Consider the following 24,693-nt stretch of genomic DNA (forward strand, 5'->3'; position numbering starts at 1 on the left):
CAGAGATCGCTTGTTTCTCTCACTGCACAGGACAGGCTGCATACTTGTGATCAATAAGGATGGCAAAATAAAGGAGAAAGGCTTCTGCTTTGTTCCAGCTTTCAAGACAGTAAATAACATGATACCTCACAGGAGAAAGGATGCTGTCTCAGACTGGGCAGGTCTAAGTACCTACTAGGACAACTGAATCCTCACCTCGTATCTGCTGGACACTGCCCAGGCAAACCAGTAGGTTGTGGTGTTCGGCCAGTACCCAGCCCGTGACGCCAGTGACTGTATTTTGGAAGTACCGATCACAACTGCAATCAAGACAGAGGGAGCTGTGGTGAAATCAGGCAAAGCACTGTAAAATGTATCCTGATCTTTTACATCTCAGTTCAGGCCCTCAAAATTATCTAGCAATCTTGGTTTCAAATTCCCTACCTCAGAGCTCTGTACATAACACGGGCACAAAATCCTTCATCCTTCTAGCTATTGGGAAGATTCCAACATAGACTAATTCAAAAAGAGATCCGGAGCTCTCAAACAAGGTTGATTCAGTTTGATGCCTGCAAGCCTTCAAGGACCATGGAAATAAGTAACACAGGGAAAGCACCACAAGAATCATGCTAAGAAAATGAATCGTCTCAGTGCAAGCTTTGGATGGTTCACAAAAAAAGCAGGGCCCAGGACTGCACACTGAGTGCTGAACGTTAACAGCCCACGTGTTGGCTGAGGCAGAGTTTTTGTGATAGGGCCAGCATGGGGAAAAACAGGAGAAGAGTGATTGTGTGATTAAGAGCCCTGTGTGTACAAGGGCAGCAGGTTACACACAGGCATTGTCTATAATGCTGATGTTTTCTTACTTGTACTGCTTGAGTGCACGAGCTAGATAGTAGAGACATCTTTTTTTGAACTGAGGGATGAGTGTTAGTTGGTGTGTAGAATATAAGATACAGCAGAATGTGGCTCCCCTGTGCCTGTCTGGGGAAAGGCAGAACAGCAGCTATTCAGCCTGGAGAGGACAATAAAGCAACTTGTAACAGCTGCCATTTACCTAAGGTGCACATCACAACCAGGAGATCTACACCAACCTCTCCTCTGCTAATAGGTAAAACATACTGTAGTGCCCTGCAAGGATCTTGATTATACCTTTGTCCCCCAACACAGCAACCCACTAATTTTCTTCTTCAACCTCTGACCAGACTCTGTGTTTATTTTTCCCACCTGAGACTGCTGAGTTGATTATCTGCTTCCTTTTCATCAAGCAGCCTGTGAGTGCAGGTCCTGCCTGTACCATTCAAGACAAACATCCCAGGCACCCTACATAGGTTTGAAAAGCAGCCAGGTGACTGTGCCTGTCCCCACCTCAAGCTCCCACTTTCGATAATGTCTCTGTTACACAACATCCCACTGGCACCAATCCTGCTTCCCACAGCCCTCGCACTCAGAAATACCTGTTCAAACCACACTTCATTTTTCTGGGGTTTTGCCTTGTGTTTTTCACTCCTTTTCTGAGCGTGCAGGAAGAAGGCAGCACAGCATAAACTCATGCAGAATTGCCTTCCAGCTGTGAAACATAGGAACACCTGGCTGAGGAGCACCTTTGCTCAATGGATGTTCTCTCTCCTTGCCGAGCAGCCCTGGCACTGTCAGCCACAGCCTGAATAGGAGGTTGCACTTTCCCATGTCTGAAAGCAGTGTTACCAGCCAGACCATCCCTCTCCCTAATTTAGAAAACTGTTTTGTGTTTTATTGTGGTCTGGTTCCACACCCCCACACGCAGGCTGAGGGCTGTCACATGAATAACAGCATTGAGGTTACACGACACTTACCCTGTGGAAAACACTCAGTAAAGAAACCCACGGGTAGTGTTCATTGTGTTTCCCACAGACTAAAGCCAACAAGTGCCAGCAAGTAGCCTTGCTCCTGTGCATTTTCTAATCTAACACAACAAAGGATCCTACTCAAGAACCACTGTACAGAATGAGGTATATCTGCTCAGTTTTACCTTTGTGAACATTTTAAATTTGCAGTTGAAAGTTTAAGCCACTTACACTACTCAGATGTAGGCATCCACCAAATAGCTGCTTATTTCATGGAACAAAAAAGAGCAGTAGCGGGCCTTTTTTTTTTCCTCAGCAGAAGGTGTGAAACAGATCCCTGCTAATATGTATAGCAAGAAAGAGCAAAACACATCTCAGGGATTTTTGTTATAGTCACCTGTTCCCATGGTTTTTAAATTTGTCTCAAACCTTTCAAGTATTTTCAAACCTAAATTCTTGGTACAGCTGCTAAACCAGGAGACTCCTTTTCTGGCCCTGACTATTTCTCAGGGGCAGTAAGTCCTGTAGCGGCGCTTGCAGATGGGAACCCCACAGCCTGTCCCACGCCGGCAGGCGCCCACGCCGCTGGGGCTCTCTGGGGACATGTGCCAGGGAAGCTGGAGAGTCAAGAGTTCCAGCAGCAACAAAAGCACAATACGTGCTGCAACACGTACCCAGACGACCCAAGTCACATCACTAGAAAACACCAGCCTCCACTGTACGTGTGCAAAGAACCGTATGAGAGACACCCAGGTCTGAGATGGGGTGCAATGCCTGCGGTCCTAACAGAATGCAGGGGTTTAACCCTGGACTGTGCAGTGTCTGGCAGCCTTATTTCAACATCAGTTTTGAAGACAGCTGTCCTAACTCATGAGGAAATAATAGCATCCATAACTTGATCTTCCTCTAGAGAGATACAGTGAAAAACTGCTTTTTTTTTCCTTTTGAAGACATAAACAACCTAAAAGAATCAATAACTAAAGATGCAAAAACTAGTAAACACAGAAATTGCAGCATTTTTTCTTTGCAAGATACTCAAATGTCCAGGTTTGTTTGGCTGTGAAACTTTCTTAAAGGTAGCCTATGTAAATTAGCTGTAGAAAATACTTGGTTTGCAACAGCAACAACAAAAGTTATTGAGTTACTTTTAGTCTTCTAAAACCATGCCATTGAAAACATTAATCAAAGATTACAGTCACTTACATTCTCAGACCTTGCCTGTTGTAGGTGGATTTCATTAAGTAACAAGTTTTATCATGATGCAATGTATATAAGGCTGAATTCATTTAGTTGCTAAGGAAACATGATTTAGGGACTCTCTTGCTCCAGCTGGGTAGTAATCAGGGCTTATCACGGATAGGTCTAGGAAAAAGGCTGGGAAATACTTCAGCTTGTTTTGCAGGCCCTTTGAGCTCTTGGGAAAAGAGCGATTCCTCCACAGTATCATCGGCCTGAAGCTTCCTGCCTCTACAAGACAGGTAATGATGAGGTTTTTAACTTGTTTGAAAACAATATATGAAGTCTGAAAAAAAGACTGCTTTAATAAATATTTCTGGTTTAGTGCCTTTCCAAGTGTGAGGTGGGTAGCTTGTCTTCTCAGGCAGCTCCAGTGAGATGTTAATTAAGCAACTGACTTCAGAGAAACCTTGCAGAACTTGCTACACATCATGCACGTTAACTTGAAATTCCGCTTTTGATAGTTGCCTACCGGCACCATAAGCAACCCTGAGAAGGTTTCCTAAAGCAAAAAGAGGATCCTAAATGCAGTTCCTGCTTATAGGGAAAACAGAGCTGTTCATTTCTCTCTCCTTGATTAAGATTATAAGGGCTTCTCCATTATAAGCAGAAGGGCCTCTTAGACATCTAAGTTACTGAATAATCTTAAAAATAATCAATTTCATAAGAAGGTGGCTCCTGCCCTCATAAAAACAAGTACTTTAAAAGGAGCTAAAATTAGAAGCTATACTGTAACTTATGTCTTGTCCATACATGCTATCAGCTGGGGGAAAAAAAAAAGTAAAAGATGTATGAGTAGCAATATGCCTGTCTCCTTAATGCAAACTGTAGCTCAGCTGCAGAGCAGATTCCTGTTCAAGCTCTTCTCTCTGGGCAGGGAGCTGCTCTTCTTCCTCTTGCTTGCCTCAGTAAGGGTGATCCTAAGCTCCTTTTACAGGAAAACTGCTGCCCTTAAATGGAAAATTACAGGACAGCTTTCAGTGTTTTCTTGAACTGCAAGACTTCAGTCTTGGTGATTACAAGATGGAGAGGTTTTTCACAACGAACTGGAGCAATCCTTCAGATACAACAAAGGACTCTAGAGAAAGCTTCCCCCATTTTGGTTTTATGTATCTTTTCCTACAAAACACCTACAGTTTGGGCCTTTTTGTAGTTTAAAGGAACACTTTTGAGGGGCACTGTATTTTCCATGAACATTCTTTATACAGGGCTAATTCAGCCATTTTTGTGAAAGCAAGCCATTTTCTCTTACAGTGAATTGAAGGCTTGCATGCTTAATTTACCCTGCAAATAGACAATGGGCTCTATGGATTTGTTCTTAAAAGCTTCTCACTTGTCTCCCAGGATATATTTATTGTATTTACACTATGTCTTTACATTTTTTGGGGGGGGGGGGGAAAGAGGTGGTAGTTTTGTGGGTGTGGTTGGCTTTTTGCCATGTTTTTTTTGCCTTTGTTCTGGGTTCAGTGGGTTTTTAATTCCCCTGAGTAGTTTACATGGTTATAAGTCTCTGGATCTGAGAAGCTTTTAACATCAAGGTGCTTGGAAGCACTTCAGTGCAGTCCAGACTTCCCAGTACTTCAGAGTACTGCTTGCTTTAGAGATGCAAGTGTGCACTGCCATTCTGGGATAAGGAGTCACCCAGAGACTTGATAAGTCAGCAAACCTCAAGGTTACAGTTCAGGTCCTACTTCTTCCTGAATGATGTTACTCGCTTATCATGCTCTCTTTGAAATTGTTTCGTTCTGTATTTGACTTGGGGTAAGAAGAAACAGTCATGAGACCTGCTCCTGACACAAGCCTACCAAGTGTCAGGGTTCTGCCCTCATTAGTCACAGACTAGATGCAGAAGTGGCTTTGTTCTTTTTTTTACATAGTGCCACAGTCCAACTGTTGCTCCTGTGAAGTAAATGCACGCAGAGGGCACCTTGGCTGTTTCTGAGAGATGAGTCCAGACTAATGCACATGACTGCTGCCACACTTGAGACAGGTGCTGGGGCTGGACTGGGTTACGGAACTGCATGGTGGCTGCTTTCCTTTGGGCTTCTACTGGAGGCTACGGTGCCTCCATTCTGTGGGCTGTTTGCCCACAGTGAAGAAGGACAAGGCTCAGGGCTCTGGGGAGACTGAAAACCATGCTGCTGATCTCGGGCTGGCTAAGGACACTGTCCTTCCTTCCTGCTGAGTATAAGCACCACATGGAAGCTAATGCCAAATTTGTAAGGCCAGGAAGAAAGAAAAGTCTTCAGCATAAGTTGGCACATTTTTCTGTGGAAGGAGTCTGATTTTTGTCTGTGCTCCAGAAGTCTTGTGGCTTATGCTCAAGTGCCTCTGGGGTTGAAACACGGGACAGTAGATGTGGGAACCCAGCCCACAGCCCTGGGTCAAGAGCAAAACATCGAAGCTGTCCTGTGCACTGGTAGCTTCTCTGCTATCTGAAGCTTCTTGGCTATTCTACAGAAATAGATCATCCACTGCATACCCCTTTTCCTGTCTTCAAAGGAAAGCCTACTCAGCTCTAAGAGCAATGAGCCCTTGCTTGCAGCTGGGGAAGGAAAATTGCCTGCTGAGTGCAGCTGGGGCGTGAGTGGCTGCAGGACAGCCACTGTGCTCACTAGCTTGTCTACAATAGGTCTGTGTATGGTTTTATCTGGCAGAAAATGCACTGGCAACTTGAAGTAGCTCATCCATCAAGGAAAGAGGTGGAGATGAGACAACAGTCAAAGATTCTATTAAACTTCTCTTTTCAGCAGCTGAAGTTCCTGAATCTTGACTAGAGTATGACCCTTCCCACTACAGATACATCCATATGCACGCACACAGATGGTATGTCATACCCTTGCTAAGGCCTGACTGTCAGCAAGATCTGGATTTAGCTTCTGGGAGACTTGTTTGAACACAAACAAGCTCAAGCTCCTGCACTTTCCTGCCCCCGAATGGGAATGTTGACTAGACATGTGATGAGCTATGCTGCCCTCCTCACAGATGACAGTCAGGTACACTGTTGTTGAGTCTCTTTTGAGAGTGAGAGAAAAGGAGAAGTGAAAAACTAATAATAATAATTTTCAAATTGCTTGTTCCTCAGAGCACAGAAATGCTCTTCTTACAACCTGAGGAAGACAGTCAAGGAACTGATTGATATTCTCAAAGCTTCTCTTCTTAGTATAGTTAAATTTAACTCTTGGAACAGAGGGTTAGACAGGACCTCTGGAAGCTGACTGGTCCAACCCTTGCTCATGGCTCAAGTAATTTCAAAGCAAGGTCAGGCTGCTCAGGCTCTTTGCTGGTTGAAGTGTGAAGATTGACCTCCTCCCTGGGCAGCCTATTCCAGTGTTCCCCCACTCTTTCTTTGGGAAATTTAGGTCAGTGTGGTGCTATTGTTTTCAGGGTTTCCAGCCTCAGACCACCAGGTTTACATTTAGTTGCAGTTATCCAAAAGGTAGTGCTCCCCTTGTGAGATGCAAGTTTAATTATGGCTCAATGTTATGGGTTTGTGTGGAGCCACTTTTGCTTGGTAACAGGGAGGGCAATCAGCAGTTCTTGAAACTTCCTCTGGCTCTGAGGTGGTTCCAGCCCAGCCAGGCCAATATGATGCCTCTGCTGTCATTATTTAAGAAGGGAAATCTGCAGCGGAAGAGGAGGTGAAGGACTGGTACAAGATGGAGGTGATAATGTGGACTCTATAGTCAGAGGAGGAGTGATAGACTGGAGTCCTTCCTGCAGCCCAGGGAGAGAACGCAGGCTGTGCCCCTGCAACCCATGGAGGGCAATGGCAGGACTGAGAGTCACCGGCAGCTTCGGGTTGAGGGTAGGAGACTGTGTGAGGAGGTGGCCATGGTGCAGGCTGTGCTGAAGAGCCTGCAGGCCCCAGAGACATACACATGAGGGGAGAGGAAATGAAGCCCTCAGGATGAACACCCTGTGCAGCGCTGCTGGGTGTGTAAGGGACCCCATGGTGGAGCAAGGAGAAGTCTTCCTGCCCTGAGGTGAGACAAGCAGCAGGAGCTATCGGGAAAGGACTGACTGAAACCCCCATTCCCTGCCCCCTGAGCTGCTGGAGAGGGAGGAGGCAAAGGCACTGGGATTAGGGCTCTGGGCCTGGGAAGAGGGGAGGGCAGAAGGTTGTCTGAGAGGGCTGGTTGTGCTCTTCATTTTTGGTTGGTGGATTAAATTATTATTTTTTGGTTCCTTCCCCAAGTTGAGTAGCCCTGTCTGTTTTGCCTGGGACCGTAAGCAGTGAGTGAGCCTTCCCTGTCCCTAACTTAGGGAGTTACAAAGGCCCTCAATACATTTCTCTTCCCCTTCCCACTGGGGGTGGAGAGTGAATGAGTGGCTGATCACAGTCCTTTCTTCCTGGATGGGCCTAAACTATGACACTCAACTACCAGGCTACTGCAAGTAGGTTTTGTTCATTTAACTAGGATTTCTAACAAAGGTCACCCTGAAACTGTTTGTAGGAATACGCAATTACCTGGGTTTGAGCAAGGTGCTCCTCAGCAGTGGGTGCCAGTGTCGTGCCGTGCCACACCATCCCACTACCCACCCACCTTCTGCCCCACTGGCTATGCCAGCACCACTTGGCTGCATGCTGTGTGGTTCTCTGCCAAGAGACCTGGCGAGAGGCTGTGCTATCAGATACCACCCCAGGATTTCGACATGCCTCAGAGAAGGGAACGGGGATGTGGCTTTATGGAAATACACTTCAATTCTTTCTCTTCCCACCAGTACTTACAGATAAGAAACACTTAGGACAGTTGGACTGATTAAAATTAGGATTAGGAGTTGCCCATTCTTATACATGGCAGAAGATTAGGGAGGAAAATGTTCTGCTACAAATGTACTGTGGTGATTTAGGGTGGTGGAACAAGCGGGCACAGCCCCAAACACCCTGTGCTGACTGAGTGCAGTCACAGACAAGATAGAGCATCCTGGGCCTTGCTTTTGACCACAGGAGCCAGCAGAAAAATCAGAGTGTTCAAACACCTCTTGTGAGTTTGCTGTGCAGGGAGACACAATCTCTATATTATGGGTTTTTTTTGAACTAAGCTAAAGATTTCTTGCCCAGTTTGTGTCCCGAGCTTTAGTTTTGAAGGCATATAGTGTTCACTTCAGATCTTACCTGGCTGCCTGGGGATGACACAGATACTTAAGGCAGACCTAGACATGCAAGTTCACAGTGCTGTCTTCTGTAAAGAGGATTATTGTGAACTTTATATAACCTGTTGTCCTAGGTACCTTCTGTGGGGTTTTACACAAGAGGACAGGTGTTTTTGCGGGTGTAATTGTCATACCTGAAGATCAGATAATCCTTGATATCTATTGATACCTCCCCCACGTGCAGGTTAAGGATTTTACATTCATCTGTTTGGTGAGGACTCCTACAGCAGTGCAGCACAGCAAACAACCTGCTCTATACCTGCCTGCAAGCACTAAAAAAGGTTGGCTACAGCTCACCTCCCTTTTGTTTGTTGTACAGCACGACTTCTAATGGTGGTTCAGCTCCTCATGGAAGTGCCAAACACCATCACGGAGGTCCCGGCCTCCCTGAAGCGCCTGGCCAAATATATAGTGCGTGGTTTCTATGGGGTAGAGTACTCCCTGGCCCTGGACGTGCTGATCCGCTACCCCTGTGTGAAAGAGGATGACTTGTTAGAGCTGCTCAAGTATGAACGCAAGCAGCTGCGTGCCATCCTCAACACACTCAAGGCAGACAAGTTTGTGAAGACACGTGTGCGAGTTGAAACAGGACCTAATGGGAAGAGCACAAGGCACAACTACTATTACATCAATTACAAAGTGCTGGTGGATGTGGTGAAGTACAAACTGGATCACGTACGCCGGAAAATAGAAGCAGACGAGCGGGATTCAACTACGAGGTCTTCTTTTAAATGTCCATCTTGCTCCAGCACTTACATGGATCTGGAAGTCAATCAGCTCTTTGATGTATTTTCAGGTATGTGGCATATGTTGCTTATTTGCTCTTCTCTTAAAGAGTAACTGATTGCACAGGAGCTACTTTTGTGCTAACTTTGCAAAAAAGCATGTTTTTAGAATGGAGTTCTGTTTGCTGATGGACACGAGCCTGGGACAAGAGAAGCTGAGAGGTAAGGGTAAGAGAAAAAGCTGTCTCTCTAGAACTGGCCAAGCAAGAGGAAGAATCACCTTGAATATCCAAGTTGTGGTTGGGAATCAGATTTCAGGCCTCAGCTTTGCTATGAAAAGATGCTTAGCCTTCTCTGAGATGACTCATCCAAGGCTTGTGGGATTCTGCTTCCTCCTATGGAGTGAGAATACAGAACTCACTTTGTTCTGTTCCACATTAGTTACTCTATCTCTGTGTTCAACTCTTCTGCTAGAAAAGTTAGTCAACATGGCTAAAACTGTTCGCAGCCACTTCCTGTAATAAGCATATTGCAGCCTGGGGTAGGGAGGAGGCAGTGTCACTCCTGTGCTGGAAATGGAGAGGCTCAGGCTCTGGCCAGGGTGGCAACACACAGCCGCAGCAGAGGCAGCTGCAGAGTTTCTCCAAAATCAAAATAACTAAAGAGAGGGTATTCCTTCCAAATGGGTTAAAATGGCATCTTACTGCAACATGTTAAGTGCATCTACCACATTAACATCAGTGTCATGGCATCTGGAAAGGATGCCAGAGGCAGGGAGGAGGAATGTTAGATGACTAACAAACTTGAAATGTCAAAGGTGAAACTGTCAGTTAGGAAAATCAGCCCTCTGTTCTAAATGGAGAGACTTTGTCAAGTTACTGAAATGCAAACATCGAGGCTGGCCATATAGATTGTTTTAATTTTATTAATGCTTTTGCTTAAAACATAAATATAGGCTTTCAGCATAAGCTTTGACTCTGAGTCTTTTTGAACTTTAGAACTCTGAACAACTACAAGCTTGCTTGCAAATGTCATCTTACACTATGAAGTAAGAAAAGATCAGAGACAAATAAAATAAACCTTATTATCTGATGGTACCCCATGTCTAGCCAACTTCACTTTCCTGCCCCAATCAAGACATTTGTCTCACTTTCTGTGACAATCAGACCTTCTTCAAAACCGAAAGTTTATAACATAAGTTCCACTAGTTAAAATGTGAACAGATGGATAAAGTCAGAATATTTGGTAGTTGTGCCAGCTGTGGATTTCTTCACGAGGTACTGCTGATCTTTTGTGTCCTATAAACACAAGAATCGCCAATTTGGATCATGTTGCAGAGACCTTCCGCTGCACTTACTGCAACACTGAAGTAGAGGAAGATGCCTCAGCACTTCCCAAGCGCGACGCTCGAACCCTGCTAGCAAAATTCAATGAGCAGATTGAGCCTCTCTTTGTGCTGCTGCGTGAGATTGAAGATATCATTCTGCCCTATGACTTGCTGGAGCCTCAGCCAACAGAAATACCAGAATTATCAGAAAGGTATAAACATAACCCTACAACCTCTGATCAATACAAATCCCCTAAAAACTTTCCCGTTGTAAAAACCTTTGAAATATTGAACTTGCGGCCCACTTCCTTCTCCATTCTTTGTGCAGTACCATCCACTGCTTAATGAAGAAGCCTGTAAAATCCAAGGCATTCTAAATTGTTATGCATTTATAGCTTTACTACCTTCTAAGTAATTAATTTTCCAGACTTCTCCTTCAGCTAACGTTCACAGCCCATTCTGTGAGCAAGTGATGTTTCTCTGTCAGTCTGCTGCAACCAGAGATGCATTACTGAAGCAACCACATAAAAATCTAATGGTTCTGAACCACTCGCCTCTGAGAGGAGGTAATGGCAAGTGCAAATTAATGTAGAGCACTTGTTAAAGCTAATCTGCTGACCAAACATGCTTTTGGGGCTTGGGTTTCTTTTTTTTGGAATGAGAACTGGTGAGTTTCTTGCCTGAATTTAACCTGTCCAAAATGGGTGATGTTTCATTCAGCTTTTATCAGAAGGTGGGTTCAAGTGTGATGGCATCCTGCAGCAGGCCTGAGAAATGGGCCAACAGAAGCTCCTTTTTTGGCAATACATACACCCAGAACTTAGTTATTGAAGTCCAAGACTCTGAACCCAAGAAGAAAACAAGAGAAAAAGCAACTAAAGAGCAACCTGTCTGGATGTCACAGAGCACCGTGGAAGAAGCGACAACAGCTGCCACCAGAGTTGGTAAGTTTTATGCATTAGTAAATACTTAAATGAAGCAGCATTACTGCCTCAAATACAGCTTTCCTGTTGAAAATGTAGTAAGCATGGTTTAGAACACTGAGTAATGCTTTAGTGCTGTACTTAGTGGCTATTGTATCTTGGTTTCTAAAAACTAGTCTTTAGACCAATTTAGGTAGTACTCCTAAAGCCAGACGTCAGGTGCCAGGTTCGGAAATTCTTGGCTCTAACTCTGCAGTTAATGGTAATTTTTAAAGTGAGAAGCTCTTGGAAATATCAGCACTTTCATGAGAATTCTAAAATGTGGGTAAAAAAGATCCAGAGTAGAAAAAAACCAAATCACTTCTGTAGGACACCTGCGGTAACTGTAAACTACTGATACCTCTAATACTTAGCGTGTGTTGTTAGGAGTAAATGCTGCTGAGGAAAATAAAAGAAGTGTTCAAGAAGCCATCACTGATAATGAAATCATCAAGGCTCTTCTGATCCATGAATCCAAGTCATCATCTAGCACAGACCAGGCTCCTGTTGTCAAAACCAAACTGCCTGAATCAGGCAGTGATACCAGTGAGTCTGAAGATGATGCCAAGCACTCAAGAGCAGGAATGAAGGTAGCAGACAGCAACTTTGAACAAGAGGAGGAAGAGGAAACACGAGGTCCTATTTTAATGGTGGCTGGTCAGCCTCACTCATATGGTGAAGTTAGTGAAAACCCAGATCTCGTGTCACTCATGACAAAAGAGGAGAGGGAAATTTATATAAAAGTAGGGCAAGAAATATTTGAGTCTGTCTTTGAATAAATATTACTCCATAAATCTGCAAACTTGCACAGAATGGGTGAAGGCTTCTTTTGAAATAAAACAGTCTAATGGCTGTTCTTCAAAGTTTATCACTAGAGGGTTAATTTTGTTTGAACTCCTGGCTGTTATGCGAGATAGTAATCGTGTAGCAGGTAACTACAGTTCAAAATACTCGCATTGCAGAAAATGCAACCCGAAGTTACTGAGTTTTCTGTTGTCTAAATGCTTAGACTTTGTGAATGTCACAATCCGTTTGGGAACATTAATCACTTTGGGATACAATGGGATCTGACTAAAGTTTCAAAGTCAATGTTGCAACCTATGGTAAGAAATCAAGTAATTATTCTGCCTTCCTCCCACCAGCAGCAGATACTTCTACTAGTGAAAGAGTCCAAGTCCACCATGAGTTGGCTTCACTTCATACCTTTGTGTTTCATTGTTAGGTCATTCACTATACCACAGTAACAGACAGGTGTTACACAACAAACTCCCTCTAAGGGGAGAGCTGTTACTAAACTGTGTCAGCTGTAGAGGAGAACCAGCCCTGGCCTCTTAAAAATGATCTCAATTCTTTGTACTTACTGCTCCACAGAATTCTCTCTCAAGTGAACTGTGCCGTCAGATACTGAATGGTAACATATGACATTCCTTTTCATCCAGACCAGGAAGGAATCAAGCAATGGGGCAAGCTCATTCACTTCCTATCCTGCAATCTTTTTACATGCTATCTTCTCTTCTACTGGAAAAACACATTCTACTTGAACTATGTAGGAGTAGGACTAGCAGCAAAACGGGAAAGCTTAATGTAGTTAGCATTTTCATTATCCCGTGCTCAAACTGGGAGTAGAAGGGCACAAACTGAAACATGGGAGATTAGGAAACACTTTTTTTACAGTAACGATAACTGAGTACTGGCACAGAGAGCTTGTAGTCTCCCACCTTGGAGATACAAAAAAGCCACCTGGCCATAGTCTTGGGCAACAAGCTCTGAGTGGCCCTGCAGGGAGCAGGGAGAAGGTGACCTGCAGCATTCCCTGCCCCCCTTAATGGTGCTGTGAAGAATGGGTAGGGTGAAAGTATGACCAAAGCAATACTCCTCCAGGGCTCATGGGGTGACTGATTTCTCAGCTATGGCCAAAGCTTGTTCTACTTTATGAAAACATTCTTGTATTACATCTAGTGAATGATTTTTGTGACAGTTGTCAGTTCTGTTTCACTTTTGCAGGTTTGCCACTCTCCCAAAGCATTTCCTCTGTCCTGAAAATTGAATGTTTTTTTCTGTAAACAGGATCACAGAGTTTAAAGCCTGCACAGTGACAAAGTTTTCTTCCAACCAATTGATAAAAGTTTTGTTGTTGGAGAGGAGGCATGTGATTGTAGTTTGCCATTTCAAAATTCTCTCAAAATCAGGAAAGAAATCACAGAAGAGTCACAGTGTCACTAGACCATGTTCCACAGCATACAGCTATATTGTTACACTAACCTCAAAAGCAAGATAATCCTGAATTAAAGATGACCCTCACTTTTTAAACACTTGGAGAAAAGCCTTGTGTGTAAGGTAAATAAGATCTCTCTAATCCAGCAGATAGGCTCATTTTATGAGTTGCTCTTATTACTATTCAGATCTGAAAAGAGAAAACTTTTGTTCAAGTTTTACACTCTACTTTTATACAATCCTAATGCCACCTTTGCCACAAGACTTCATTAGGTACAGATTTTACAGTAACTGGTTTTTTTTTAAACATTAAGTTTCCTAAATTTCCTTGTTCCTATATGAAAACTCCTCGAAGTCAAACAGTTTAGAAACAGATCCTAGGCTTTGAGTTGCAGCAATCTGACATGTTACCCTGTGAAGGATACTGAAGTAGGCAGATAAGTTCATAATATTTGCACAATCAAAATGTGAAACAAAACTACAGATGGTTACTGCAGTTAACACCAAAGCCAGGGTACTTACTTCAACTCAGAAAAAGGTGTTGATAAAAATGAATTCCACAGGCCATGAACAGGAACTGTTTTTTTTATAACCAGCTATTGTCTAGTCTATAAGGGAACATGGAGGTAGGTACTGTGTCTACACCTCAGCTTTGTAGAAAAGGAGAAACTTAGTGGAACAGGAGTTTCTTGTCTGAGGAAAATAAGCAATGTTTCTCTGAAGAACAGTAAGAAATGCCTACAAGCATGTCAACAGGTCAAGTCAGTTAACTTCCAACACCGCAGTCTGCATACCATTTTGTAACAGGAAAATTTTTTGAAAGACAAATTTACAGACAAGTCCAAACTTTATTTAAAACTACCATTCTGAACAATTTTGAAATTACTAAACAAGTCACAATAAAAATAAAAAAGGTTAAGCCAGAAAAAGAACAGTGCAGCAAAACTGAATAGAAGATTCAGCTCCAGCTGTTGAAACTGCCACAGGCAGAAGTTAGCATACCTATCCCTAAGAGCCAGTGTGTCAAAAATGTTACATTTTTTATACAGTTCCAGAATTCTGAGAAATTAGTGATGATCTTCCATATGCATTTGTATAAATGGAGTTTAGAAACGCAAGTATCTTCAGGGTATTCTCATGCACTCTGGGCTCCAAAAGTTTCTGGAAAATAAAGAGTATACTCGTTATTGTCAAACAGCTACAAGGCAACAAACACGGTGCTTGACCACACTTCAGCAGCTCCTTGGAAGTATCCCTTAAAGCACTTTGATTAATACATTTAATCCTCAGTTTTTTCACAAGCATCTTGAGCCATGACTTATCTGAACAGCTACAGCCATCCCCCGTGCACAGATTACGAATGGCTTAGTTGCTAGCTACCAATTTTGTGTGGCATGGCATTCTCAGCCAGACCAATTCCCTACTAGGTACAAGCATCAGTATTGACCCAACTGGAACAAGACACTTCTGCCAGCATAGCTATGATGAATAGAATGATAAGGAGTAGTGAATGAAATGGAAGAAAAGATGAACTTTCCTTCACATTCTATTCTGGACAATCCTATCCTGTCACTGCAATAAAAAACAAAACAAAACAAGCCAAGCAGCATTTTCATCAGCTTATACTGTTTGAGGAATTGGAACTAGCTGCACCAGCAGAAAACTACCACCATTAAAATACCCAGTTCATGCATTTATATATGCTATTACTAGACTATCTCCTTGAAAACTACAAACCTAACAACTGAACAAAAGCTTAATACCATAACTGGTGTCACGATATGAACATTAAGTGAAAGAAAAAAGTTTCTCTGATCTGCACTACCATTAAGTTTTTTAAGTGTATAAATACTGTTTCAAAGCCCCAAATTTTTCTTACTGCCATATACAATGCCTCAGGGTATGGTTCAAATGAAAAATAATTTCATTTTCCCTGAAGGGATATTTACTACTCTGAAAATGCTCTTGAACCTTTCCATTACAAAAACTAGAGCAGTCTGTCAGCAAATCATCTGATTTAATAACACTCAATATGACAGTAATTAGAATTTACAATATGATTAAATCCAAGCGCGTGTAACAAGAAACAAAAATACTAATCCATTTTAGTAAATTTCAAAACCATTATGTTACAACGTGTATTTAAAATATGATAATTTTGTATGAGCATTAGCCACAGAACCTAAGGGAAGTACACAGAAGGCACATGGAAGGCATAATTCCTTTGTATCGAGGCATCATTTTCAAATGTATGACAGAAAAAAAAGCAGATATTCTTTTGGCACCATGATAAGTGCTTACTTCCATCAGCGATAAGAAGATATTTAAATTCTAGGCCATTCCAGAGTGTTTTCCCACTAGGTCCAGAGGATTTAGAAAATAATCTTTACCGGGTTCTTTCAAAGTCTGGGCATCTCCTACTAGTTCTTGATCTTGAGCTCCACCTCCAGCCAGTAATTCATCACACAAAGTGTTGGCTTGGGCCTCCATTGCCATTTTCTTCATTAAATCTGCCTTTGTAACAGATAAAGCAAAACTCAAAATTCTGGACAGTTATCTAGACAGCAAGAACTAAGACATTTAGGGTGTGCACTTCTAAACCACAATCCCATGAACAATGGCAAAATACCTCTGAATAGACCGCAAGTTTAAGGGGTAAGTCTTCAACTTTCACAAAATCATCTTCATCAGATTTCTGGCTTACGTTTCCAGAACCTCCTTCCTGTTAATAAAAAGGAACATTTAAGAGAACTGTGCTACTTTATCTTCAGTCCAAAATGGGAGTTCAGGCTATTACAATAAAGTACACCAAAAAAAACCAATGCCCATATCAAAATTGCAGATGAAAATTGAACAAGACCGGAAATTAGAATTAACACTGAAATAGTAAAGATCTTCTCATTTCTCTTGGATGTATCTTAACTGAAATATACGCACATATTCATTCACAAGCACAGGTGATTCAGTATCAGGGCTGCCAGCCATGGAGCTTTCAGAACTTGCAGCAGATTTGTTTTCCACACATGTGGTATCTAGTGTTTCAGTTTCATTTACTGGTGAAGATGAGCTTGATTCTTCTGTTTTCACATTGGCTGTTATAAAAGATTCTGGGGCACTGACTGGTAAAGGTGGTGTATTCTCCACAACATTGAGGTAATGAGGCAAAACTGTAGCCACAGCTTGTTCACCTAAAACCACAAAACTACATTTTAACTAGCTAGAGATAGTAAGATTCTGAGCATACAAAAATCCCAGATTATTACTATTACTTTTTTTAGGAATTATGATCCAAAACTACAAATGAGCAATGGAAGTAAATTGCAGCGTCTCAAATCAATACAAAGCTGACTGAAATAAAACATCAGCTATTTGTAGTCTCATGCCCTTCGGTATCAACAATAATGACAAGACAGTGCCTGACAATTTGTGACTTGATACTGCTTTTTTAAAGAAGAAAAACACACTAAAACCCCCACAAACATCCTTAACTGCATGACCTACTGTAAGATATTCCTTCTAGTTATCAGATGTAATACAGAACAATACATTACTTGACATTTTGCCACATTCTTGCACCAACACAGGATCTACTCAAACACTATTTTTAGTCTACAAAAACCAAGAAAAAACCCAGTATTTGTAACAGAAAAATACGAGACGAGAAGGTGGTAACAACAGTTCCATTAGAAGTAACATTCATACAATTTGGTAGCGTTCCTTTCTTTTAACAGAAAATGATTTCTCAGTTCTTAACGAGTTTTAACACTGCATTACTCACAGAAACAAATCTTTAAAATACAAAGTGATTTCAATTGCTGGGAAATGGTAGTATCAGAAAAAGCAAGTACTAGACAAATCTAAACCTCAAAATATTGTAACAGAAAGTAACTCTGCTGTAGTTGTGTGCCAACAGCTGCAACCATCAACTGAAATTCATGCTATTGTCAAACATCAAAACCACATCTGCCTAGGTAAGATTGTTGTTAAGTTTCCCCTTTAAAAGGTTTGTTGCGTCTGGGTCAACACAGATAGATCTAGTCAACTGGTACGGTTCCCTAACAAACTGACCCCACATACTCTTACACACAATTAAAAGAAAGGTCAAATTTGCATAACAGCCATTGTCCAAGACAATTCTCACAGAATACAAATTCATATAGAAATGTTACTCACACAGGGCTTACCTTTAACAGATTCTTGTTCTGACGACAAAATTTCACTGCCTTTTGTCTTGCCCAATTCTTGGTTTGAAGTCTATCGGGGAAGGTGAAAATGAGTTAGAAAAAACTCCACTAATCAGCTTCACAGCTTATTGGCTAATTTACTCTTTCTGGCTAACTAGGGACACACTGTACACTTGCTCCATGGTTTTGTCTTTTCTCTAGTTTGAAATAAAGACAAGTTCTACTCTCAGCTCATCAGCTAGTCAACATCACTTTAATAAACTATTAATACTGATGTATGGTTTATCTGAACACATAATTTTCTTCTCACTGTGTAGTAGCTCCAGCTAATCACTTCAGTTCCACTGTAAAGGCTAAAACAGTGTACCTTTTAAGTAAAATGTTCCAGTTATATCCTTGCCTAGTGTTAATGGCTGTTGAGTAAACCAAAGCTTCAAAACCAACAAACCTTCAGAAACAACAAGCCTGCAGAACCAGGTCACGCACGTCCAAGTGCTTAAGGAAACTAATAGTGAAATGACAACAGCAGCCAGTACAATTTCACTGTTGTTTTACAAAAAACTTAAATTATTTTAGGAAAAAGATCAAAGACCTGCTAGAACACAAGTCGTCAATGACTTCTGCAAAGAAAAGGCTAATCAGAACTTTATCAGAAAACAGAGGAAGAACCATTTAATGGTTTAAAGCATGATTTCTTAAGTTTATATTTTCTATTTTGAACATCATTTTCTCTCTGATAGCACACTGAAACATTAGTTTTGTCTGCATCCATCCATCCATTTTGGCATTGCCTATACCAGTAACACTCAGGTGGAGAATGCAACATTTTGTATGTAGCAGCTATTGCTTTTATGTAAATTCTTCTACCATTCTTCTACTTTCATGAGTATGAAAACAATGAAACAAGAAACTCCAAGGTAGGTACAAATATGTACTGAAGCTGTGCACTGGCTTAGGTTTGTTCTGCATGTCTAACTTTGGCGATACCTGTTCATTTTCAGCTGTTGTTTCACTGCTGGCCTGTAGTGATGTTTGCACATCAACAGGTCCTTCCTCAAATTCTATTTCTTCATCTTCATTCTCATCTTCTCCGCTGCCATAGTTGGTCAGAGCTTGGGTTTCTGCTTTTGACAAACCTGTTAATTTACATTTACAATCCATGTAAAACCACCTTCATATTGGATTTACATATTGACAGAGCATGACTGAGTGAAAAAATAGGACTGCAAAATCCATCCCTTCTGGGAATTCATTGCAATGATGAGTTTTAACACTCTGAAACATTCTTTCAAATTAATATATTCCAATAGCTTCCCTTTCAAAGATCCATATACTCCACATAACTTATATAACTTATATTATTAGATTACTAAAAAATATTCAAGCTTAAGTAGAACCATATGAAAAAATTCACCATTTAAATGAAAAACTGTAAAATTTCAGCAGCTTTCACATCATGCAGGTTAAAGGCTGACACACTTCATATATCCTGTCTCAGCTAAACTTGAATTTCAAAACATGTTAGAATCATTAGATTAGTTGTTTACAGATCTACCGATTATAAAGAGAAAAAGGTCCTCTAACTGGATTGTTTAACCCTTGACACAATACTAGTAAATATAAGTACTGGCAAACTCTCCCTGGGAAACACCCAACTAGAAAATCTGTGAGAGAAGAAGTACACAGCAGTACTTCATGCAAATTCTGTTGTAAAATTAGCTGGTCAAAATTACAGTGAAAGCACTGAATAATGACATAAATAAGAAAATCCACTTACTTATTGCCACTGGACCGCTTTCACTTTCCTCATCTTCCTCTTGATCTGACCCATCAGACCTAATACTTTCAGGAACTCCATTACCATCGTACATTTCTGAGTTCTGTATTTGTTTACCTGTTTCAGTCTCATCCTTGTCCTAGGGAAAACAAGGATACTGTGCAATTGCATGTTTGTTTACCTAAAGATCAAGTTTTGGTTTCTGCATCAAGGAGTAACCTTTGTTCCTCACCCCTCCCCCGAAATTCTGCAGACCAAACATGAATGTTTAAGTAGTCCTTAAGGCCCTGAATACTGCAAACTGAGCTCCCCCTGTAAACAAGCAGCAGAACCATCTATAAGAGATCGTGCACTGTTCAGGCAGTTACGATGTCCTTGATAGTTATGAGAATTTTATTGTCTGAAAAGGTTCACAGTGATGAGCATGCTAGCTTAAAATGCCTTTAAATTAAGATTTGTCATTATCAAAAGGAAAAGATACACCTGCATTACTGCCTTCTAGCAACGTCTCCACTTCTGAATGATCTCTAGTAAAAGTTAGGAATATTCTGAACTGCAAATTCCCTTTTCTTCAGCAGTAGCTACTCAGCAGTCTCTCTGATGAACAAATGGCTAAATAACCTTGAGTGACAAAATTCTGCTCAGGCTATATGAATTCCAAGTAAAGCCCCGAGTTTGGCTCCAAATCCTGAAAGGATTCTTCTACACTGCAGCAACTACAACAAGTCACAGTTTCCACTTTTCCTTCTAAAGCAGTGACAGAGAAGCTGTTAAGCCCCAGAAGCAAGCACTGACTCTATGCCCCTACATGTCTCCACATACAGCTACATCCATTTAGGAAAACATTCTACTTCATACATTACCTGTATCTTTCCCTTGGTTTGAAAAAGCTAAACATTACAGCAGAAACTACAGAACTTCATACACAGCCCCTCTCCCCAAACACAATTATTTTAGAGGTTTTCAAAACAGAGAGAAAAGAGAAGTTTTGGGCATTAACACAACACTCAAGAGACTTTGAGGATGTTAAATACCCCATGTCTCAACTCAGAACATCTTCTTCCTCCTCAAGATGAAAAGTAAAACACCTTATTCCATATCATAAAAAAAGAAAACGTTAATTGCTAAAAATAGTTAAGCCGTCCTTGTTATTTAATTCTTCAACAAAAGACTACATTCTCATTGCTCTGAGCTGAGAATACAGGCAGCAGCCCCAAACCAAAACCTACAATGAATACTTCCAGAACAGGTTTTTTTACTTTAAAATACTGAGAATGGTCACTAAATGGAAAAGCAAGATCCTCACTCTGAAGCTGCTCAGCAAGTATCACAAATTATGCCACTTCAACTGTGTGGCATTACACAAAACTTTGCACTTTTTAAACTTTCAAATTGTCAGCTCATTCTACATAAAGGTCAACAACAACATATAGAAAAGCATTTTCAATACTGTCTTTGTTGATTTGAATGCACTTGTTGAAAGGTCACAAGGTAATGTTTTATAGAAATGCATCAAATAAGTCTTTACGCTGCAGGAGAAACAGGAACAAAAATAAGAGCAACCAAGGAACTGATATCCAAGTCATGTTTACTGAATGCGTATAACAAAAAAGGCTTATTGATGAAGGCAGACTTTTTGGTAGTTATTTTCCAGACCATCAACTCAAATTAAAAAAGGGAAATGAAAAAAATTTTTCCAAGTAAATCACAAAGTGCAGAAAGGAGATAAATGCCACAATGTTTAATAAACACTGTGAAATTTGCTGCTTCCAGATACTGGATTTCTATGACAAAACAGTAAGACTAAGTGATCTGTGAAATCATCTGAGAAATAAAAACAGTTGAGAAGCATAAACATACTTTGTCCTCATCGACATCTTCAGCAGATGAACAAACATCCAGCTGGAGACCTTTTTTTGCCTAGAAGAAACACAAACTGTCTTCAATTCTAAACCAAAATAACTTTGAAATACTGAACCAAAGCTAGGGCTTGCAGAAAACCTGGCTGAAACGCCAAACTTCCCAAGAGCTGCTACCTCAACATGACAGTATGCCACAGGGACTTCTATACATGTCTTCAAAATTTTAGAGCTGCAAAAGCACTCCAAAAAACTGTGCTAGCCCTTTTTATTTAAACAATTATGTTTACTTTGGTCACTTTTCCAGACTATGGTTGAACCATATTTAACACACAGAATTAGATATACTATCTCTGGTCAAGACAGAAAGTATTTTTCAGAGCAGACTCTAAAAACAGCTGGCTTATGGGACTCAAGCCAGCTACCAAATTAAGAAAGACAAGAGAAGACCACATAGAGATAATTGTGTGGGTCTGGACAAAGTAACCAGGACCTAACAGTTCTGTCTTGTTTCTGGCTCTGTTGAATCTGAACTGCTGCCACAACTATGGGGCAAAGATTGACCTTAATCCCAAGTCTGTCTTCTTTCTAAGCTGGCTTCATGCACTCTCATAGCAGAGGATAAACCAATTCTGTATGTAACAAAGGCCCAACAAGCAACTTCCTATTTTATCTGAAGCCACGTACAAGTCCTTCTGGATCCAGCATTTCCTTTGCCTTTTTACAAGGCACTCTGAAACCTCTCTCATACTAGCTGTATTACTGGTGTATTTGAGTTGAACTATCTTGACATATCTGATGACATCCTTAAAACTACTTATAGAACTTTATAGTTTAAGACAGATTTTAAAAATGGACACTTTAAAATAAGGATGAGTTAAGAGTTTTCTTTGGTATTTGTGTTTGCAAAAGAAAGGTGAAAGGACACTGAAGTCATAAATATAATGTACAAGAAGAAACACTGAGGTAGATATTTGACCCATGTAAGGATATAAACATGACCTGGTTTAGTGTTTGTTTTGTAAATGGTTCACAGAGCTAAAAAAAAAAAAAAAAGCTACATTCCTAAAAACTGCAATGCCAAAATAAAAAAGGGTGATGGGATGTCTTTGATAATGTAAACAGTGCAAAAAGCAACCGAAACTTGCTTTGTTAGAACAAAGTATGTACTATGGTCTCAAATATTTCCGAAAAGTTTGTGTATATTTTACACTCCAAGTCTAGAAAGTGATACTTTTTACATATTCCAACAAGCCAACCACTTGAAGGCTTAAGCTAGATAAAGATGGTGCCTAATTACGCTAATGCAATGAAAGCTGTAGGCTTAACTGGAGAGATGATGAACTGGGACCCCAATATGTCAAAATATTTAGATGAGATAGAGTTAAATTTCTTTGCAGTAGTTAGTAGGGGGCTCTGTTTTGGATTTGTAACGGAAACTGTTAATGCAGGGATGTTTTGGTTATTGCTAATCAGTGCTTGCACAGAGTCAAGGCTTTTTCTGATTCTCACCCCACTGCAGCTGGGAATGGACTGGGGGCACAAGAAGTTGGGAGGGGACACAGCTGGGACAGTTGGGCTCAACTGAACAAAGTATATTTCACATATGCCATCATGCTCAGCTAAAAAAGCTGGGCCAGGAATAAGAAAGGGAGAAAAGCTGAGTTATAGTGTTTTCTTTCCCAAGGAATTGTTACACATGATGTAGCCCTGCTTTCTTGGAAATGGCTGAACACCTGCCTGCAGATATGAAGCAGCAAATTATTTCCTTATTCTGCTTTGCTTGCACACACAGGTTTTGTTTTACCTATTAAACTTCCTTTATCTCAATCCACAAGTTTTCTGACTTTTACTCTTCCTATTCTATCCCTCATCCCACTGGGGGAGGGGGTGGGGAGGGACAAACAGCTGTGTGGTGCTTAGCCGCCTACAGAGGTTAACCCACAACTACCCCGTGGCCCCAGATGTTAACAGTTTCAAAACTTGATTATTCTTTCCTATGTGCACAAATAACCACTAAAACACATTTCCTCTGAATTACCAACAAAGTTTACAGAATTAGATATCTGTAACAGACATTCATCTGTAATACAGGACTCACTCACTGAGGAGAAATTGTTTAGGCTTCTAAACAAGCAACACTGTGACCACACAGTGTTCATTTATAAAAAAACCCAACACATACACAACATATGAACTAAGGGAATCAAAGCTATTCAGGAAATACAAGTATTTAGGAAACTCAAAAAGCTACATGTAATGGAACATGTAATAAAACCAACCTCTTTGGCATAAGACTGCATCACTTCAGTGGTTTCTATTTTTCTTTTACATCTCTGCTTTACAGAAATACTGTTGTTGTCCAAGTCTTGCATGAGTTTAAAAAAGGCTAATTCATTAAATAACACTTCAGAGATCTCCACAAGAAGATCCTCCCCACAGTCTTTTAATTTTCTACCAGCAAATTTTGCCAGTGAATCCTGTGAATAGAAATAAGTATTCAGTTTTTGGAATAGGCAACTTCAAAGACTAAGTACTTGTCATACTTCCATTAACTCAAAATTAGATAGGTATATAATAGCTGGTACTTTTAAAAAACATGGTTTAATATCTTAAGCATATTTTAAGTACACTCTAGTCACACAACACAAAACTTACCAAGTCATTGATTTAAACTCTATGCTTGTAGGACATTAGGGGAAAAAAAAAAAAAGAGCAGCAACCTATTGATTTTCAGGAATTTACATGAAATGTCCACGAAGAGCATCACCAGAGCTCTCTTTGAAACCAACCACAGGCTGGAGATACAGCTCTCACTGTCAGGGATGGAAAAGAAGCAGAAAAGCAGTCCCATGCACAGTAAAGCTTTAATTTTAGGGAACAAGGTAGTACCTCATTGCTGTATCAAAGCTGAAGGAGAATAGCAGTCATGAGACTGAAATTGTAAAATATAACTTCATGGGAGCTGGTTTATCTGTTGCTCATTATCCAAGTTGACATAGTGTTCCAAAACAACACTGAAAAACTACTTACCTGTAGTATACTGCCAAGCTGTTTATGGAAGAACTTCACAAATTCTTTACTTTCATCATTTTGTTGTGTAAGAGTCAAGACCATACGTCTTACTGATGTCAGTAATTGAGAAGAGCATACTTCATCCATGTGTTCCTAAACAAGTATCACAGAATGACCTTAGTCATTACTTTAAAAAAAACCCAACCAAACAGCCATCAACTTGAACACTGAAATTCATTTACAAAAATATTCTCCTGTCCACTGAAGAACAGCACTCCATGAACAGATCCTATCCCATCTTCTAATACAAACACAGTTATAAGCAGATACCATACTTCACGAATGACTGGCAATGACACACAAAGTTTTGTCTCTTTTTTCCAAGTACATACAATCATTTAATGTTTGCAGAAAAGAATCTTCATACTTTCT

At 40.8% G+C, this 24,693-nt stretch overlaps 2 protein-coding genes across 13 annotated transcripts in view; one reads left to right on the plus strand and one right to left on the minus strand.

Moving 5' to 3' along the window:
• The first annotated feature begins 8,546 nt into the window (after nucleotides 1–8,546).
• On the plus strand, nucleotides 8,547–11,991 carry LOC104561833 (general transcription factor IIE subunit 1). Its single transcript, XM_010207666.2, has 4 exons — nucleotides 8,547–8,994; nucleotides 10,261–10,462; nucleotides 10,971–11,194; nucleotides 11,600–11,991. Exons 1-4 carry the CDS (start codon nucleotides 8,547–8,549, stop codon nucleotides 11,989–11,991), a joined length of 1,266 nt encoding a protein of 421 aa, XP_010205968.2.
• A 2,279-nt stretch (nucleotides 11,992–14,270) lies between these two features.
• PCM1 (pericentriolar material 1) overlaps nucleotides 14,271–24,693 on the minus strand; it is a 45,406-nt gene continuing 34,983 nt past the window's right edge. For 9 of the 12 annotated variants that reach the window (XM_061993877.1, XM_061993879.1, XM_061993886.1 and 6 more), the window contains 10 exons: nucleotides 24,280–24,414; nucleotides 23,529–23,726; nucleotides 21,248–21,307; nucleotides 19,388–19,526; nucleotides 18,598–18,746; nucleotides 17,611–17,680; nucleotides 16,364–16,614; nucleotides 16,056–16,148; nucleotides 15,817–15,940; nucleotides 14,271–14,587 (listed from right to left, as the gene is read on the minus strand). In XM_061993877.1, coding sequence (XP_061849861.1) covers nucleotides 14,562–14,587; nucleotides 15,817–15,940; nucleotides 16,056–16,148; nucleotides 16,364–16,614; nucleotides 17,611–17,680; nucleotides 18,598–18,746; nucleotides 19,388–19,526; nucleotides 21,248–21,307; nucleotides 23,529–23,726; nucleotides 24,280–24,414 — 1,245 coding nt within the window. In that variant the 3' untranslated portion in view covers nucleotides 14,271–14,561. The remainder of the gene's footprint in view (nucleotides 14,588–15,816; nucleotides 15,941–16,055; nucleotides 16,149–16,363; nucleotides 16,615–17,610; nucleotides 17,681–18,597; nucleotides 18,747–19,387; nucleotides 19,527–21,247; nucleotides 21,308–23,528; nucleotides 23,727–24,279; nucleotides 24,415–24,693) is intronic. The other 3 variants (XM_061993881.1, XM_061993888.1, XM_061993882.1) reach the window with 1 other exon arrangement.

Source organism: Colius striatus, chromosome 3 (assembly GCF_028858725.1).
Source record: "Colius striatus isolate bColStr4 chromosome 3, bColStr4.1.hap1, whole genome shotgun sequence".
Lineage (NCBI taxonomy): Eukaryota > Metazoa > Chordata > Aves > Coliiformes > Coliidae > Colius > Colius striatus.